The following is a 16,483-nucleotide window of genomic DNA, read 5'->3' on the forward strand; positions in this document are numbered from 1 at the left end:
TTTCCAATGACCAAAGTTTTGCTAGGTCTCCCCGATGCCATTTCTGGTCAAATGAGGCCTTGATAGCAACTCACCTCTGGAATTAAATTCTTTTGTCCATGTTTGTACCGGGACTGTAATGAAGGCAGGTGCTGAGTGGCCCTGGCGAAACACAAACTAAGCATCAGTGAGTAGGCTATTGCTAAGCAAGTGTTGCTTTATAGCACTGTTGATGACACCTTCCCTCACTTTACTGATGATTGAAAATAAACAGATGGAGTAGTAATTGGCTGGGAAGCATTTGTCCTGCTTTTATATATAGGACATACCTGGGCAGTTTTCCAGATTGTCAGGTAGATCCCAGTGATGTAGCTGTACTGCAACTGCTTGGCTAAGGTCACAGCAAATTATACATTCAGAACTATTGTTCAATTGTTCTCAGGCGCATAGCTTGTGCAGTCAGTATCCAGTATATCCAGCCTTTTCTTGATATCATATGGAGTGAATCAAATTGTCTCAGCACTGGCATCTGTGATCTTGGGGACCTCTGGAGGAGGCTGAGATGGATCATCCACCTGGCACTTGTGGTTGAACATTGTTGCAAATGCTTCAGCATTATCTTTTTGCACCTATGTACTGGGCTTCCCCCATATTGAGGATGGTGATTTTGTTACAGCCTTCTCCTCCAGTGAGCTGTTTAATTGTACACCACCGCTTCTGATTAGATGTGGCATGACTGCAGAGATTAGATCTGATCTGTTGGTTGGTGGAATCACTTAGTTCTGCCTATCACTTGCTGCTTATGCTGTATGGCATGGAAGTAGTTCTACTTTGTAGCCTCAACAGGTTGACACCTCATTTTTAGGTATGTCTGATGCTGTATGCTGAGCCATGATGTTGCCTTGAAGTACAATTCTGCTACTCCTGCTAGCTGACAGCACCTAATGGATGTACAGTCTTGAGATGCCAGATCTGTTTGAAGCCTATCCCATTTAGTGAGGTGATAGTACCATACAATAAAATTAACAGTATTCTCAATATGAAGAGAGGACTTTGTCTTGGCAAGGACTGTGTGGTGGTCACTTTTACTGATGCTGTGATGGGCAAATGCATCTGTAGCAGGCATATCTGAGGATGTGGTGATGTATGTTTTTTTCCCTCTTGTTGGTTACCTCATTACTGACCCACCCTAGCAGCTATGTCATAGAGTCATACAGCCTGGAGCCAGGTCAGCAGTTGTGCTGCTAAGCCACTCCTGGTGGTTGACATTGAAGACCTCCACCCAGAGTACATTCTGTGCACTTGTGTCCCCTCCAAGTGTTGTTCAACATGAAAGAGCACTGATTCATCAGCCAAGAGGGATGGGGCTAAGGTAGGGTGGGTATGCTTGCCTACTAATTAGCAGGAGGATTCCTTGCCCGTGCTTGACCTCATTACATCATACTTCATAGAGTCCAGGATCAATGTGGAGGATTCCCAAGGCAACTCTCTCCCGTGGCAGAACAGGGTATACCCTGGGATGGTGATGATGTTGTCTGGATATTATGATGTCAGGCTATTGTTTTACCACTCTATGAGACAGTTTCCCAATTTTGGCAGTAGCCCCCAGTGGTTAGTAGGCAAGACTTTGCAGGGTTGACAGGGATGAGATTGTCATTGCACTTGCCATTGCTTTAGTCAATACCAGATTGTCCATCAGTTTTGTTCCTTTCTGAGACATTCTTGGTATGACTGAGTGGCTTCCTGGGCCATTTCAAGGCCACAAGATGGAAGAGCATAAGTAGGTAATTTGGCCCATCAAGTCTGTTTCCCATTCAATGACATCATGAATGAGCTGATCATTCTCAACTCCACTTTCCTGAATTATCCCCATAACCCTTGATTCTCTTTCTCATGGAAAATCTGTATATCTCAGCTTTGAATATACTTAATGATCAGCCTCAACAGCCCTCTACAGTAAAGAATTCCACAGACTGACTATCCTCTGAAAGAAAAAAAATCCTCCTCATCTCTGTCTTAAATTGACAATCTCTTTAACGCCCTCTGGTCCTAGACTCTCCCACAAGGAGAAATAACTGCTTACACCCGCTCTGTTAAGCTCCCTAAAAATGTCACATGTTTCAATATCTCATCATCTCATATCTCAACGTCTCATTCTTCTTAGCTCTAATGTGTACAAGGCCAAACTACTTAATCTCTCCACATAAGAAAATCCCTCCATACCCAGGATCAAACTAGTGAACATTTTCTGAACTGCCCCCATGGCAGTAGCTCTTTTCTTAGTTAAGGAGACCAAAGCTGTTCACAGTATTCCAGGTGTGGTTTGTGATGGCGTCTTGTACAGTTTTAGCAAGACCTCCCTATATTTATGCTCCATTCCCTTTGAAATAATGGCCATCAGCCCAAAGGTCAAACACATTGCTGTGGGTCTGGAGTCACATGTAGGCTGGACCAAATAAGGATGGCAGTTTTCCTTCCCTAAAGGACATTAATGTGATTTTACAACAATTGACAATGATTTCATGGTCATCATTGGACTTTTAATTCCAGATATTTTTATTGAATTCAAATTCCGCCATTTGCCACAGTGGGAAGCAAACCAAGAATATCTGGGTCTCTGGATTACTAATCCAATGATAATAGCCACATGCTACTGCCTCCCTGTTATGTGTTAAGTTGATATGCATTTATTTCTTTATATTTACTTGTAACTGGCAATGGGAAGATCTTTGAACGAAAGAAATAGGAGTAGGAGTAGGCAGTTCAGCCCCTCGAGCCTGTTCCCCAATCAACATGACCTCATCAGCCTCAACTCCACTTTCCTGCGGGGTCTTCATAGCCCTTCAACCCGTTGCAAATTAAAAACCTGTCTATTTTCTCTTTCAATGTACTCCGCGTTCCAGCATCTACCACCCTCTGAGGTAGTGAATTTCACAGATTCACAGCAGCTGTTATGAAACAAAGAACTGAGGATGCTGGATATCTGAAACACACAAAAACAGAAAATGCTGGAGAAACTCAAAATGTCTGTGGAGAGGAAGAAAAGAGCTAACGTTTCTAGTACCCATTATCACCGTTCTAGATTCTCTTCCCTGGCTCACTGTCAACGATCCCTTTGTCGGCCTGACTTTTCTTTTTCTCTCTTTCTCTGGGATCTGTTTCCATCTGTCTGCTCACCCCTCCAACACCTGACTCCTGTCACCAGCATAAATACCACCTTTTCTGAGCTATCAGTTCCGAAGAAAAGTCAAAGGACTCGAAACTCTGATATCTCTCAACAGATGCTGTCCAGTTTCCTCAAGCAATTTCTGTTTTTGTGTGCTTCGCAACAGGTATTGTTGTAAACCATAGCTCATCAGGGCTACGAGACCTGCTTCTGCGGAGCCCCACTGCAGAAGGGCCGTGATTTCATTGGCTGGTGGAAAGGGCTGGGGCGGCTGAATGGCCTCCGGCTTCTTGCTGCGCCTTTAAGAGAAGCTCCGCCCCCTCCCAACCGCTTCTATTTGAATGGCTCGAGCGGCTGCCGCGCGCGGGTAGAAGGTGTTAATTGCTGCACGAGGTGGTAGTTGTAGCTTCTCGGAGAACGGCTCTGCCGAGGTTATACAGGAAGATGGGGATCAGCAACCGGCTGCTGTTCTGCCAGTGCACGGCCTACCTGCTGGCCTTCGTGCTGGCGCTGTTCGCTGCCGTGCCGCTGGGCCAGGACCAGCATGAGCTGCGGGGCCGCTGTCCGCTCTACGGGGTGGGGAGCTGGCGGCGCAGCAACGAGAGCGGGGCGACCGGCTGCGCGCAGACATACTGCTTCCACGTGCTACGCTGGGGCCCGCCGTCCGCCTGCCGCTACAGTCTCTTCATGGGCATCTTTAGCTGCGCCTACTCGGCGCTGCAGGGATTCAGGAGCACCTATCACCTCTGCAACGGCTTCGAGGAGTAAGCACTTCGCCACCTCACTTCATTCAGTCTAAATTAAAAAAAAATTCTACTTGGAGTCTAAAGTTTAAGAAGTGTTTGAATGTACAATTGGAAACGCTATGAAATACAAGGTTATTGCAGAGGGCTCTTATGGGGGGGTACTGGTAGTGTCCGTGTCCCTGAGCCAGGAGGCCCAAGTGCACCTGATGCACAACATCTCTGAACAGGTTGATTGGAAAATATCTACAAGGCAATGGGCCAAGTACTTGAAAATTTGATTAGATGGATGTTTCTTGACTGTTGTGGACATGATGGCCTGAAGGTACTGTCTCTGTGCTGTAAAAACACTTGTCTCTGCTCAGACTTATGATCTATCTATGGAGCAGGTAAGACTCGGGTCAGAGCACTACCATTGTGGCACAAGAGCCTTACCATCATTCATTCTATTGTACTGCTGATTTGTAATAGTGTTTCCAATCTGCGCTCGCAAAGTACACCTTGAATTGTTTCTCTTCATCCCCTGCGTGTTCCCCCCCCCCCCCCCAACATTTGAAGTTGTGAAATGTTTCCGTGACAGCCACAAATGCAAACAGATGCCTGAACAAAATCATCCAATGTTTGTAGGATTAGGTAGGGATTTATTACCCTCTGATCTTGCTGAACTTTTGGCTGGAGAAAGTTTAACAGGTTGGAGGGGGAACATGAGGGTTGGTTAGACACAAGTGCTGTCTGTTTAAAGTGGAGATGCAGTTGTTCTTGTGATTGTAGATCTTCTATGCCAGAAGATCTGGCTTTTAGTAACACCTGTCCTGGAGATGTCATAATAACATGGCAAAGCAGGTTGATATAAAGAGAAGTGGTATCTCAAAAGTACAGGAGAAGTGAAAGTCTGACTTGCAGACAATCAGGGAACCTTATGTTACTAACTGCTTGCTAGATTTTCAGGTTAAAATCCACTTTGGATTTCACCTTTTATATAGATTCACCCTGGCAGAAGTTAAAGGTAGACTCATGGGAATTACACTTGTATTCTAAAAGATTAAATTAGGATGAGTTAAAAAGTTTTAAAGGGTAATTTGTTTGAAGCTTTTAAGACTGAGTCTCTCTGGCTACTCTTCCTCTGGTTGGGAAGTCTAGGACTAGAGTGCATGGTATAAAATGCTTTCAAGATGTAAGTAGGAAGCACTTTTTTGCACATAGGTGGGTAGAAGTTTGGAACTCTTCCAGAAATTGTGTAATGTTGAATTGGTTTTAAAACCTGAGTGGATGTGTGTAAGGTATAAAAGGATAAAGGAAATGTAGAGTTTGGTTGCAGATCAGCAATAATCTCCTTGTTGGTGGAACAGGTTCAGAGTTAAACAGCCTGCACATGTTCCTCCTATACAAGTTAGTGCTTCCTGGTTGGATGTAATAATTTTCTTTGACTAGTTCTTCAAAGCTAAATTGTGGGCTGCATGCTTATTTGAATGCATTATGGAGCCACATAGTTGCTGTATGATTTTAACATGGAATGTAGACCCATGCTTCAAGGGGGTTTGAGTATGAGTAAGGAAGTCTTACTGCAATTGTACGGGTAGTTCTCTAATGCAATAGCTGCGTTTTTGTGTGACCTGTGCTACAGAGAATCGCCACTGAAAATAGCATTATAGGGTAATTGCTATACTTGTACAGCAGAAAGTTTGTGTTATCCAAACTGTCCACTATTCATCAATTGTTACAGCCAATTAGTGTTAACAAAACCCATGTTATAGCAGAACTATCTGTACAAGGTGCAAGTGAGACCACATCCACGGTATTGAGCAGTTTTGGTCTCCTTAATTAAGGAAAGACATCACTTCATTTGAGGCAGTTCAGAGAAGGCTCAGTACGATGATCCCTAGTATGGAGGGATTGTCTCATGAGCAAAAACTAAACAGGCTGTGTCTCTACTCACTGGAATTTAGAAGAATGCGAAGTGATCTCATTGAAACATACAGGATTCTTAAGGGGTGGGAGAGGATATATGCCAAGAGGATGTTCCCCCTCATGGGAGAGTCTAGGAGCAGAGGGCATAATCTCAGGATTAACAAGTGCCAATTTAAAACTGGGATGAGGGGCAATTTCTTCTGAGGGTTGTCTGTCTGGATCTCCTTGCTACAGAACGCTGTGGAGGTAGAGTCCTAATGTATATTTAAGGCTGATGTAGGTTCTTGATCAGTAGGGGTATCAAGAGTTGTGGGGGAAAAGGCAAGAAAGTGAGGGTGAGAAGTGTCAGATTAGCTATGATTTTATTGAATGATGGAGCAGGCTCAAGGGGTTGAATGGCCTATTCCTATTCCCATTTCTTATTGTCAGAAATTATCCTTTCTCATCAGTCAGTAACAGTGTTGTGGTACCCCTGATGCACACTGAAGATGTTGGGAATTTTGTGACAAAAATGGTATTTAAGAATAAGTTATTGTTTCTTTAGTCCTGCTATATATAGTTATTTTTACATAGCATACACACATAATTTAAATGATTTTCCTGCTGCTTTATATTTTGCTTTTTGGGCAATAATCTGTGCAGAATAATTTAAATATTGTTTTGGTAAATCCTTACATCAATTTTTGAAACAATTTCATGAGCTGTGAGGAAGATGCAGAGCTGTTGCAATGTGATTTGGACATGCCAAATGAGTGGGCAGATGTGTGGTAGATGCTGTGTAATATGGATTAATGTAAAGTTATCCACTTTGGTGGCAAGAATGGGAAGGCAGTTTAGTATTTGGCTGTAAATTGAGAGAATATTCAATGAGATATGGGTGTTCCCCCACACTGAAATTAAGCATGCATGTGGGTGCAGCAGGCATTAAAGAAGGCAAACTGTACATCAGACTTCATAGCAAGAAGATTCGAGTACAGGAACAAGGGTGTCTTCCTACAGTTATAACAGGGACTTGGTGAGACCAGAACTAGAATATTGTGTGAACCTAATCTGAGGGACAGTGCTCTTGCTATTAGAGGGAATGCAGTAAAGGTTTACCAAATTGATTCTTGCGATGGCAAGACTGATGGATCAGGAGAGACTGTTGGTTAGGATTGTACTCACTGGAGTTTTGTAGAATTGAATGGGGAGAAATTCCAAACAGCTATTAAATTCACAGGACTAGATAGGTTAAATGCAGGAAGGATGTTTCTGCTGGTGGGAGAGTCCACAACTAGGGGTCATAATTTAAGGATAAGGGATAAACTCTAAGACTGAGATGAAGAGAAATTTCTTTACCCAGAGAGTGGTGAGCCTATGGAATTCACTACCTCAAAGTGGTTGAAGTCAAAACATTCCTTTTGAGAAGGACATAGATATAGTTCATGTGACTAAAGGGATCAAGGGATATGGTGGAGGGTGGGATTAGGGTATTGAGCTCAATGATCAGCCATGATCATATTGCATGGTGGAGCAGGCTTGAGGGGTTGAATAGCCTACTCCTTACTTGTGTTTCTGTGAAATATTGGTAATCAGCTTGTATGGTCAAGGTGGAGGGAGTTCTGATTGAGCTAGCAATTCTGAGGAAGGGTCACTTGACCTGGAATGTTAACTTTATCTCCACTGCTGCCAGACCTGCCGAGCTTTTCCAGCATTTGTTTTTGCTTCTGACTGAGCTATGTTCACTTTTGTTGAGGAAATTATTCATCCTTTAAAATATGTACATGAAATAAACTTGTGCCTGAATATTCTTATTTGTATTGAAGTCATTTGGCAACTTTTAAAGTTGAAATCTCATTTGCGACTGGAAATGGGCAATTAAGTTTGAATTCCGTAGGATATATCAATAAATTTTAATTTCTCCACCTGAATCTGTTTACCTTGACAATTTATTTATAAATAATGCATTTGGGTAATTTATTACATGCCTTTAATTCCATTAGACTAAACATTCAGCTATATTCAGGATATTATTTGACTTTTATACTTGCATTTTAGAAAAACAGAATGCTGGAAGCACTGTCTGGCACCATATGTGGAAAGAGAACTTTAGCCTTCCGTCAGAACTCATATTTTTTGGTTCTGGTTAGCATTTAATTAAATTTGTGAGGGAATGATGTTAATTTATGGAATGATGTTAATTTACTAAATGATGACGTTTGAGTTTTTAAAAAATGGAGTGAAAAGACAGATTGGAACATAAATAGAAAGTCTTGAAGGATGAGCTTTAAACACAATTTTTACTTTGTGTTCATTCCTTCTTCATTCTTGTAATTGTAAACAACATCCAAGACTCAATGGAGGCCTCTAAAAGGGCTTGATAATGTAAACATACAGACGTTACCCCCACTTATTAAAGACCAGATTGAGGACCATGTTTTGATGATTACAACTGAAACTTCATTAAGAAGTTTGTGGAAAAATTTTTTCCATAAGAATGTAGAACACTCTACCATAAAAGCTGTTGAGGTGATTAGTGCAGGTGCCTCTCAAGGGTAAGCTATAAATACAAAGGAGAAAAGTACAAAATGATATGCTGATTAGAAAGAGATGGGAGCATGGAGCATTAATTCTGGAAAAGACTAGTTAGGCTGAAAGATAGGGGAAAGATCACTTAATCTGAACAATCAACATCTTCCTTCCACCAGCACTCTACACCCCACCACCACCATCTGTTTAACTATAGCATAAATGCTGCCCCTCCAACTTCACTTCAGCTCTAATGAAGAGTCATCTGGACTCGAAACATTAGCTTGCTCTCTCCATGTAAGCTGTTTGACCCACTGTGATCTCCAGCATTTCTTGTTTTCAGTAATGCTGAAAGTCTGTTTTTGAATTTGTGTAACCCAATTGAAGAACACTGTGTCTCCCCTCTTGTATCGGTGTACAGTTCAAAGCCATTTTGTTTACTTCTAACTACTTGCTGGAGTAGGATGTTCCTAGTTTTGGCGTAATTATTCAGAACTGTTTGAGTTGGGCTTGCCAGGCATTTTCTTTATTAGGATTGTTTTTGCTTCTGGTCGTGTAACCAAAAGAGAACAAAGACTGATTACCACAAACAGTAGATATGTCAGAGTTGAAGCCAAATAATCATTGAATTATTTAACAGGCATATATGTGATATTACTTTAGCCATGATATCTTAATTTAAATACATTTTAACGATGGCTTACTACATTTAGCAGTTACTATGAAGTCAAGGTGAACAGAGCTTGGATTAATTCTGAGGATTTTCAATGTGGAAAATATAAAATGAGTCAGTTCTTCTACTCTGCAGCTGATTTCATGTCAGTTGTGATCAAGCTCTAGAAATTGTCAAAAACGAATTACCTGTTTACTTGTGGACAATAACAAATGTCAGAATAACCAGGTCAAATCTTAACAGCGAATCATGGTTAGAGAGAATTTCAGTACCTTCCATAGACATACAAATCCACGAATAGATTCTATTGAAAATAGTGAGAACAGGGAAAAGTAAAGAATTTGAATTTAGAATGCTAATCCATCTATAGCAACAGTAAAAGGCACTTAACAAAACTGCAAATATTTAATGCTTAATGTGAGCTTAAAAACTGATTGATTAAAGGAGATATTGCTTTATAGATTAAGGAAATAACCAAATGAGTACTAATGATAATTTAATTTTTACCCCAGAAAAGATTAGTAACTTATCAGATGTTTGATCATCAAACTTTTCAGACTATATATGGCAAACTTCTTTGTCAGAAGAGGAAACTTTAGGATTATTAAATGTTTCCAGGATTTTTAATTATCAGAATTAATTGATGGATTAAAAGTAAAAACAAGTACATGTGAAAGGATTTTGAAAAATCATGAACACTAGCAGGAAACACAAGTTAGATCTTGAAGGTTAAATAATGACTGAAGTAATGGAGGCAAGGAATTGCTCATTTTTAGCATTAAATCTCTGCTTTTGTATTCTATACCTTTCCCAAGGGAAGAAAGTATTCTGCTTGCTTTCTTCACAATATCATCAACCTGTCCTGCTAGCTTCAAGGACCTTTAAATTTGCACTTCACTTCCGCTACTCTTCTCATTACCCTCCCTTTTATTGTGTATCCCCTTGCTTTGATTTCCCTCTGCAAATGTATTATCTCCCATTTCTCATGATTAAGTAGGTGGAAAGGTGGCTAGTGGAATTCAAACCATTGATGTCAGTCTGGAGTTGACAGCTATTCTTTTCACACTATATGGCTGATTTTTGGCATCTGTAAATTTCCTATTAAAGTCCAAATTGTTAATATACCACAAACAAGGGATCCAATACTGCGACTTAAAGATGTTGGAAACTGCTTTCTACTTTCAAAAGCAATTTCCTTTTGTATCCTGCTTCTGCACCAATTTTGGATCCAACTCAGTCTGCCATGTGGGACCTTGTCAAATGCATTATTAACATCCACGAAGACAATATCCAGTTCATCAATGTAATTAATCTTCCTTGTTATTTTTTATTTAGATCTGTTTATTACAGCTATCCAATATGTAATAACTCAAACATTTCATGAAGCTTTATGTATCTTTTAAAAATTGATATGTATGTCATCTTTTAATTAGTGACTCTTTTAAAATTTCTTTTATAGATCACCCTTTTCAGAATTTGTAAGCATGCTTCTTAGCTGCACCATTGCTTTGCTGATGCTGGTTGCCAGTGCTACAGTGAGTGATGGCCTTAATATATGGTGCAACTCAGTCACAAACAAGGGTAACATAACCATCAGGTATGACGGATACTGATGGGAATTTATAAGCAGAAGGACAGAATGAATAATGTATTTAAAGTGGGAATTAAATTAAAAATGCAGGCACTGGTACAATTTATTCTTTTTTTTTCTAACCCCTTTTCACCTGAAGACTAAATGTGATATTGAATTCCCATGACTGATGCTTGAGAGATGAAATATAAATGTGTGCAACTTGTGATGCTTGGTTTGTAATATAAAATTGCAAATCTCACATCTCTCTAAATAATCCAAAACACACATTGTATTTCTCTGCATGTATTCCGTTGAGGGGAGGGGAAGAAAAACAGTGCTGGCTGTTAAAGGCAAAAACGTTAGAATTTCACATGGCAGTTAATCTGGCATATGTAGATGAATGTCACCAAATGTAGGCAGACAGATGCAGCTTGCCTATGAAACACAATATTAAAATCTTTCAGTCATTCCTCAAAAGGAAAATGAGGGGTCACACTGGTTTCACAATGAAGGTGCTTCAGAAACAGGAGACAGAAGCTGAGCAGTCTGTTCCTTTGCTGGATTCTTCCAACTGAAAACTATCTCCAAGCCTGAAAAACTCCTCAAACAGAACAGTTACAAAACCCAGTTGTAAAAATAGGTGTTTTCCCTGAAGTGAGTTCAGGCAACCTAGACCAAGAATTTTTTTCAAGACATGTCTTTGTGGATGAACAAGTTCCAATTATCTTTTTAAAAATCTGAATCCAACTTTTCACCATCGGTCAAATTCAAATCCACAAAAAAGGTGAAGCCGTCATAACAAACTGAAAGTCAGTGTGCAGTTAATGCATGCAGCTAGTCCGTTAACTACATTTCAGATGACAATTTTTGTTCATAGAGAGAATTTTAGTTTGGCCCTGTTCTCATTTTGGAAAGTTTAAAATTAAAAGCAATAAAATTCATTATCTAAATGTTCTGATTTGAGTGAGTAGTTCACTTAAAACACAAGGTTTACATTGCCATGTGTAGGTTGTAGTTTATATGGCAAAATTCTTCCCACTGATATGAGGGAAGTGTTTTTCAGACATGCACTTCCACTCAGCTTGTAACCATTCAATGGGAATTTTTAAGCACCTATCCATGGCAAACAAATGGTACTTGGATGCTGGAACTTACCCACATGGTAGTTTGAATTCAAAATTTAGATCTTGAAGAATGTAAACTTGTAGCTGCCAATCTGAGAAATCACCTTGCTGTTGGACTGTTCCTTAGAACAGAACAGTCAGTTTTTGGGAGTGACAAATTATGTAGTTAAAATTCTGCTCTCACCTCAAACAGAATAGAAAAGAGACACAAACAGAAATTGCTGGAGAAACTCATTAGGTCTGCAGCATCTTTAGTGAGACAACAGTTAATACTGAGTCCAGTCTACTTAGCGACCTTGAGTCCTGAAGCCTGCAATTCAAGTTCAATAATTTGAGTCTGAACACTACCTTCCATGACTCTTACCCAGCCCAACACCCCACAACTATCATGGGTTGCTTTCAGCACGGCCAACCCATTTTTCACCCACAACTGGTCCCAATTATCACCTATCTAGCTTTTCTTCCATGGCTTACTAGCAACATCCCTTTAAATAACTTTTTTCTTCTCTCTTTGTCTGCCTGCTCTGTCATCGGCTTGAATACCACCTTTTCCTAGATGCTATCAGTTCTGAAGAGTCACTAACTCTGGTTTCTCTCTGCAGATGCTGCCAAACCTGCTAAGTTTCTCCAGCAATTTCTGTCTTTGTTTCAGAATTGTAGTGTCTGCAGTTCTTTGTTTGAAAATAGAAAAGACTTAGCCCACTTGCACCCTCTTGCTTCCCTTGAGAATTTAAGTTCCCATTGTTTTAAGTTCACAGGTCTAGAGTACCAGGCAAAGCTGCTTCCAAGTGAAATGGTTGATTCCTAATAGATGTCTACTGATAAGGAAGCAGCCTTTTCTATTCTGTACCTGCAAACAGGGAGGTTAAGGTGAAGGAACCCCTAGAGAGAAGTGACCACATGATGAAATTCACCCTGCACTTTGAGGGAGAAACTAGAATCCGATGTAATGGTATTACAGTTGAATAAAAGTAACTGCAAAGATGTGAAGGAGGAGTTGGCCAGAGTCAATTGGAAAGTATACCCATCAGGGAAGATGGTGGAGTAGCAATGGCAGGAGTTCCTGGGGGTAATTCAGGAGGCACAGCAAACATTTTTCCCAAGAAAGGAGATGCATACTAAGGGGAAGACAAGGAACCCATGCTGACGAGGGAAATCATGGTGTTTAAGGGGGTTTCGATGGGGCAGTGGGGAGATATGAAATGATAGTAATCTAGCTAGTAATATAAAAGATTTACAAGAGTTTTTTAAGATAAAAGGTAAAAGGGAGGCAGGAGTGGACATCTGACTACTGGGGGGGAATAAAAAGCTGGAGAAGTAACGGGAAACAAAAGAATGGTGGAGGAACTGAATAGGCTCCTTGCGTAAGTGTTCATGTTGGAAGACGCCAGTAGCATGCCAGAATTTCAAGAGTAAAGAAGGTGCAGGGGAAGCTGAAAGGTGTGAAGGCAGATAAATTACCTGGACTGGATGGACTACACTCCAGAGTTCTGAAGGACATAAGAGGAGGTTGTGGAAACATTGGTGATTGCTTATGAATCACTGGAATACGAGTTCCCAGGGAAATGGCTATTGTGATACTCTTGTTTAAGGGAGGGAGGGAGGGAGGCAGAAGACTGGACCTGCTAGCCTGACTTGGATTATTGGTAAGATTTTAGAGTCCATTATGAAGGATAAGATTGTGGAGTACTTGGAAGTAAAGCAGAGCCAGTGGATGTGATCTGTTTGGATTTCCGGAAGTTGTTTGACAAGATGCCACACAGGAGGCTGCACAATAACTGCCCTTTGGTGTTCTGGGTAAGGTACTGGCATCGATAAAGGATTTGCTGACTGGTAGGCAAAGAGTTGGGTTATAGGGATCTTTTTCAGGGTGGCAGCTGGTGACTAGTAGAGTTATGCAGTAGTCTTGGGACCACAACTATTTGTGTTGTTATTATTAACAACCTAGACTAAGGACTGAGGGCATTATTGCTAAGTTTGCAGATGACAAGTATAGGTGGTGGGACAGGTGTAGAGGAAGTGGGGAAGGTGCAGAAGGAAATGGACAGGCTGGAAGAGTAGGCAAAGAAGTGGCAGATGGAATACAGTGTGGGACAGTGAGAGGTTATACACTTTGATAGGAAGAGTAGAGATATAGACTTTTTTAAAATGGAGAACAGCTTCAGAAGTCTGAAGCACAGGGACTTGAGTGTCCCAGTTCAGGATTCTCTTATGGTAGATGTGCAGGTTCATTTGGTGCTTAGGAAGCCAAAAGTAATGTTAACACTTATTTTGTGTGCTAGAATATAAGAGCAGGGATGTACAGCTGAAGCTGAAAAGACTCTGTTCAGATCATATTTAGAATATAACGAGCAGTTTTGAGCCGTGTATCTAAGGATGGATGTGTTGGCCTTGGAGGGGTTCCAGAGGAAGTTCATAAGAATGATCCCAGGCATGAAGACCTTGTTATGAGGAGCAGTTGAGCACTCTGTCTGTACTTGGTGTTTAGAAGGATGTGTGGAGGTTGGGGTTCCTGATTGACACTTACAGAACACTGAGGGGCCTGGATCGGGTAGACATGTTGTTTCCACTCATAGCAGAAACTATGACCCATGGGCACAGCCTCCATGACAGGATGAACCCTTAAAACTGAGATGAGGCATTTGTTCAGCTAGAGGGTGGTGAATCTGTGGAATGACTGCTGTAGAGGCCAAGTTATTGTGTATTTAAGATGGATAGGTAAGTTCTTGATCCTTAAAAGGATTAAAGATTATAGAGAGAAAGAGGGAGAATGGGATTGAGAAGCACATCAGCAATGATTAAGTGGCAGAACAGACTTGATGGGCTAAATGGATTAATTCTGCTTCTTTATCTCATGGTCTTACATTTAAAAGCTGGCCTAAGTCAAACAAAAGAACAGAAAAATGGGAACTTGTCTGTAATTTTGTTCGGTACTAGGTTGTGAACATGAATATTCCTTTTTAAATTGAAAGCTTTTATCCCTGTTCTGGAGCTAGTTAATGTTATTCAATTTACATTATTTCAGCTGTAGAGATGCCCAGGAAGAATCTCTTAATCTAAGTGCAGTTCCTACTTTGTTCTATGACCACTTTGGCACTGCACAGGTAAGCTTTGCACTTTAATTTCAGTAAGCATGACTGCGAAAGAAAGTAGTGAAATTTTACCAGTAACCATGTGATTCCTATCTTTTCTTCCAGTTTGGCCTGTGGTGTGCTTGGATAGTGTGGATTGCATTAGCAATACTTGCTTTCTTGAAAGTTTCTCATAGTCGCAGTAAAGTCGACTTTACTGTACAATACAAAGAAACTCTTCTAAGCCAGCAATCGCAGAGATATTTCCGTGGAGAAATGGGCAATGTGTTCATCTAATCAAATAGTATGACTGCAATTCATATGAAAAATGTGATCAGCATGTGATTGTACTATAATGTCTTGTGATTGAGTAGTTGATTTATTACTTATCCAACCCACACCCCTTGCTCTTATAATAAAGTCTATCTTGGTTTGACCCTGTACAAAATTATTTACTGGCAGAAATTGATCTGTTTGATATAATATTCTTGCTCAGTAAATGGAAAATTTACTTCATGCTTTGCTTGGAAATCAATGTGCAAGTTATAGTTACTAAACATATAGAAGGAATTGCTCAAATAAACGAGGATGGAATTGTTTTCTGTTCACTTGCAGTTCATGGCAGTGGGGAGTTGTTGTAGGAACCAACTATAATTGAGACAACATAATGTCTAAAATTATTGATACTTTTAGCATAAAGAAACTTAATGCAGACTATTACAATGTATATAGAATAATTTGAATGTTTAGTTCCTACATAGTTTGAAGTGTGCATGCTGCTGTCATTGCTAATTCATTACTGTTTGAGGATTGTTTTTAAAGACCAATTACTTAATTATTTTGTTTGTCAGTAGTTTTTGGGGTTGGAATTGATTGACATAACTGAATCATATGGTGAAGATTGTATATAATTAAGGTGAAGTAATCTGGAAAAATTGGTGATCCTGTGATGAATAATCAGTGTTGCATAATAAACATAAAAATTGAATGCTGTTATAAATTTTATTATTTATTGAAATCAAATTGTCAAGTGTAGAAGCCTTTCCATTCAAAATGTGTTTGAGATTGGATCTCATTTAAAATGACGAAATTGATAAAATTTACTTCAAGTTGCAATAATGAACTTCGGCAGAAAGCAGACTATTTACTCCACTTCCAGCAAAAGCTTGTAAAATTCTGTATGGTAAATGTTTATGGCTTTTTTTTTCAAAAAGAAAAATTAGAACTTGATGGGATGAGGGTATTCAGAATGAAACAAAATGCTTGGTGTTCAGAAAGATGGAGACATGACATGGATATTGTCAATGTTAATGAAGTGGATTACTGAGGATGATAGAGTTCAGCTCAATGGAGCAGGTATAAATTACAGTAACTCTTTAAATTCATGCAGTAGTAATTAATTGGGAAAGATATAACTGATCTTTCACGTTTGTCTACTTTTCTTACTAAGGTTATGATACATATCCAGCAGAAGACTCAAAAGGACAAACCTTCGGTTAAATAATTGACAATATGGAATGAGTAATTTGTATTCTAATTAAATTGGTCTCTTTGCACCCTTGTTCAGAAACTTTTACATAAATCTGTGCACTTCATTACAAGTGTTTTTTACTAGTCAGGTTTTATTAATTTAGATGTCATAAATGCTTCTTCTACTGCTGTCCCAAGTTTTTGGCACTCCATATTACGAAGGTCAGTTTAACTGTTCATACAGACAAAATTTAATGTTATCAATTCT

At 39.9% G+C, this 16,483-nt stretch overlaps 1 protein-coding gene across 2 annotated transcripts; it reads left to right on the forward strand.

Moving 5' to 3' along the window:
- The first annotated feature begins 3,489 nt into the window (after nucleotides 1–3,489).
- LOC109934937 (transmembrane protein 179-like) lies at nucleotides 3,490–15,733 on the forward strand. 2 transcript variants are annotated; one of them, XM_020533616.2, is made up of 4 exons: nucleotides 3,491–3,909; nucleotides 10,437–10,574; nucleotides 14,700–14,778; nucleotides 14,872–15,733. In XM_020533616.2, the coding sequence occupies exons 1-4, from the start codon at nucleotides 3,590–3,592 to the stop codon at nucleotides 15,040–15,042; spliced, it is 708 nt and encodes a 235-aa protein (XP_020389205.1). In that variant the 5' UTR covers nucleotides 3,491–3,589; the 3' UTR covers nucleotides 15,043–15,733. The 2 variants fall into 2 exon arrangements, with proteins under 2 accessions (XP_048457448.1, XP_020389205.1); XM_048601491.1 differs by lacking the exon at nucleotides 10,437–10,574 and having other exon boundaries at nucleotides 3,490–3,909.
- Nucleotides 15,734–16,483: the final 750 nt, after the last annotated feature.

Source organism: Rhincodon typus, chromosome 9 (assembly GCF_021869965.1).
Source record: "Rhincodon typus isolate 14 chromosome 9, sRhiTyp1.1, whole genome shotgun sequence".
Lineage (NCBI taxonomy): Eukaryota > Metazoa > Chordata > Chondrichthyes > Orectolobiformes > Rhincodontidae > Rhincodon > Rhincodon typus.

What these genes read in the sequence shown, in the direction of transcription:
- LOC109934937 (XM_020533616.2), top strand. Translation starts at nt 3,590, where the DNA reads ATGGGGATCAGCAACCGGCTGCTGTTCTGCCAGTGCACGGCCTACCTG. An exon ending in CTCTGCAACGGCTTCGAGGA is followed by an intron (nt 3,910 to 10,436) that starts GTAAGCACTTCG and finishes TTTCTTTTATAG; the next exon opens with ATCACCCTTTTCAGAATTTG. An exon ending in ACCACTTTGGCACTGCACAG is followed by an intron (nt 14,779 to 14,871) that starts GTAAGCTTTGCA and finishes CTTTTCTTCCAG; the next exon opens with TTTGGCCTGTGGTGTGCTTG.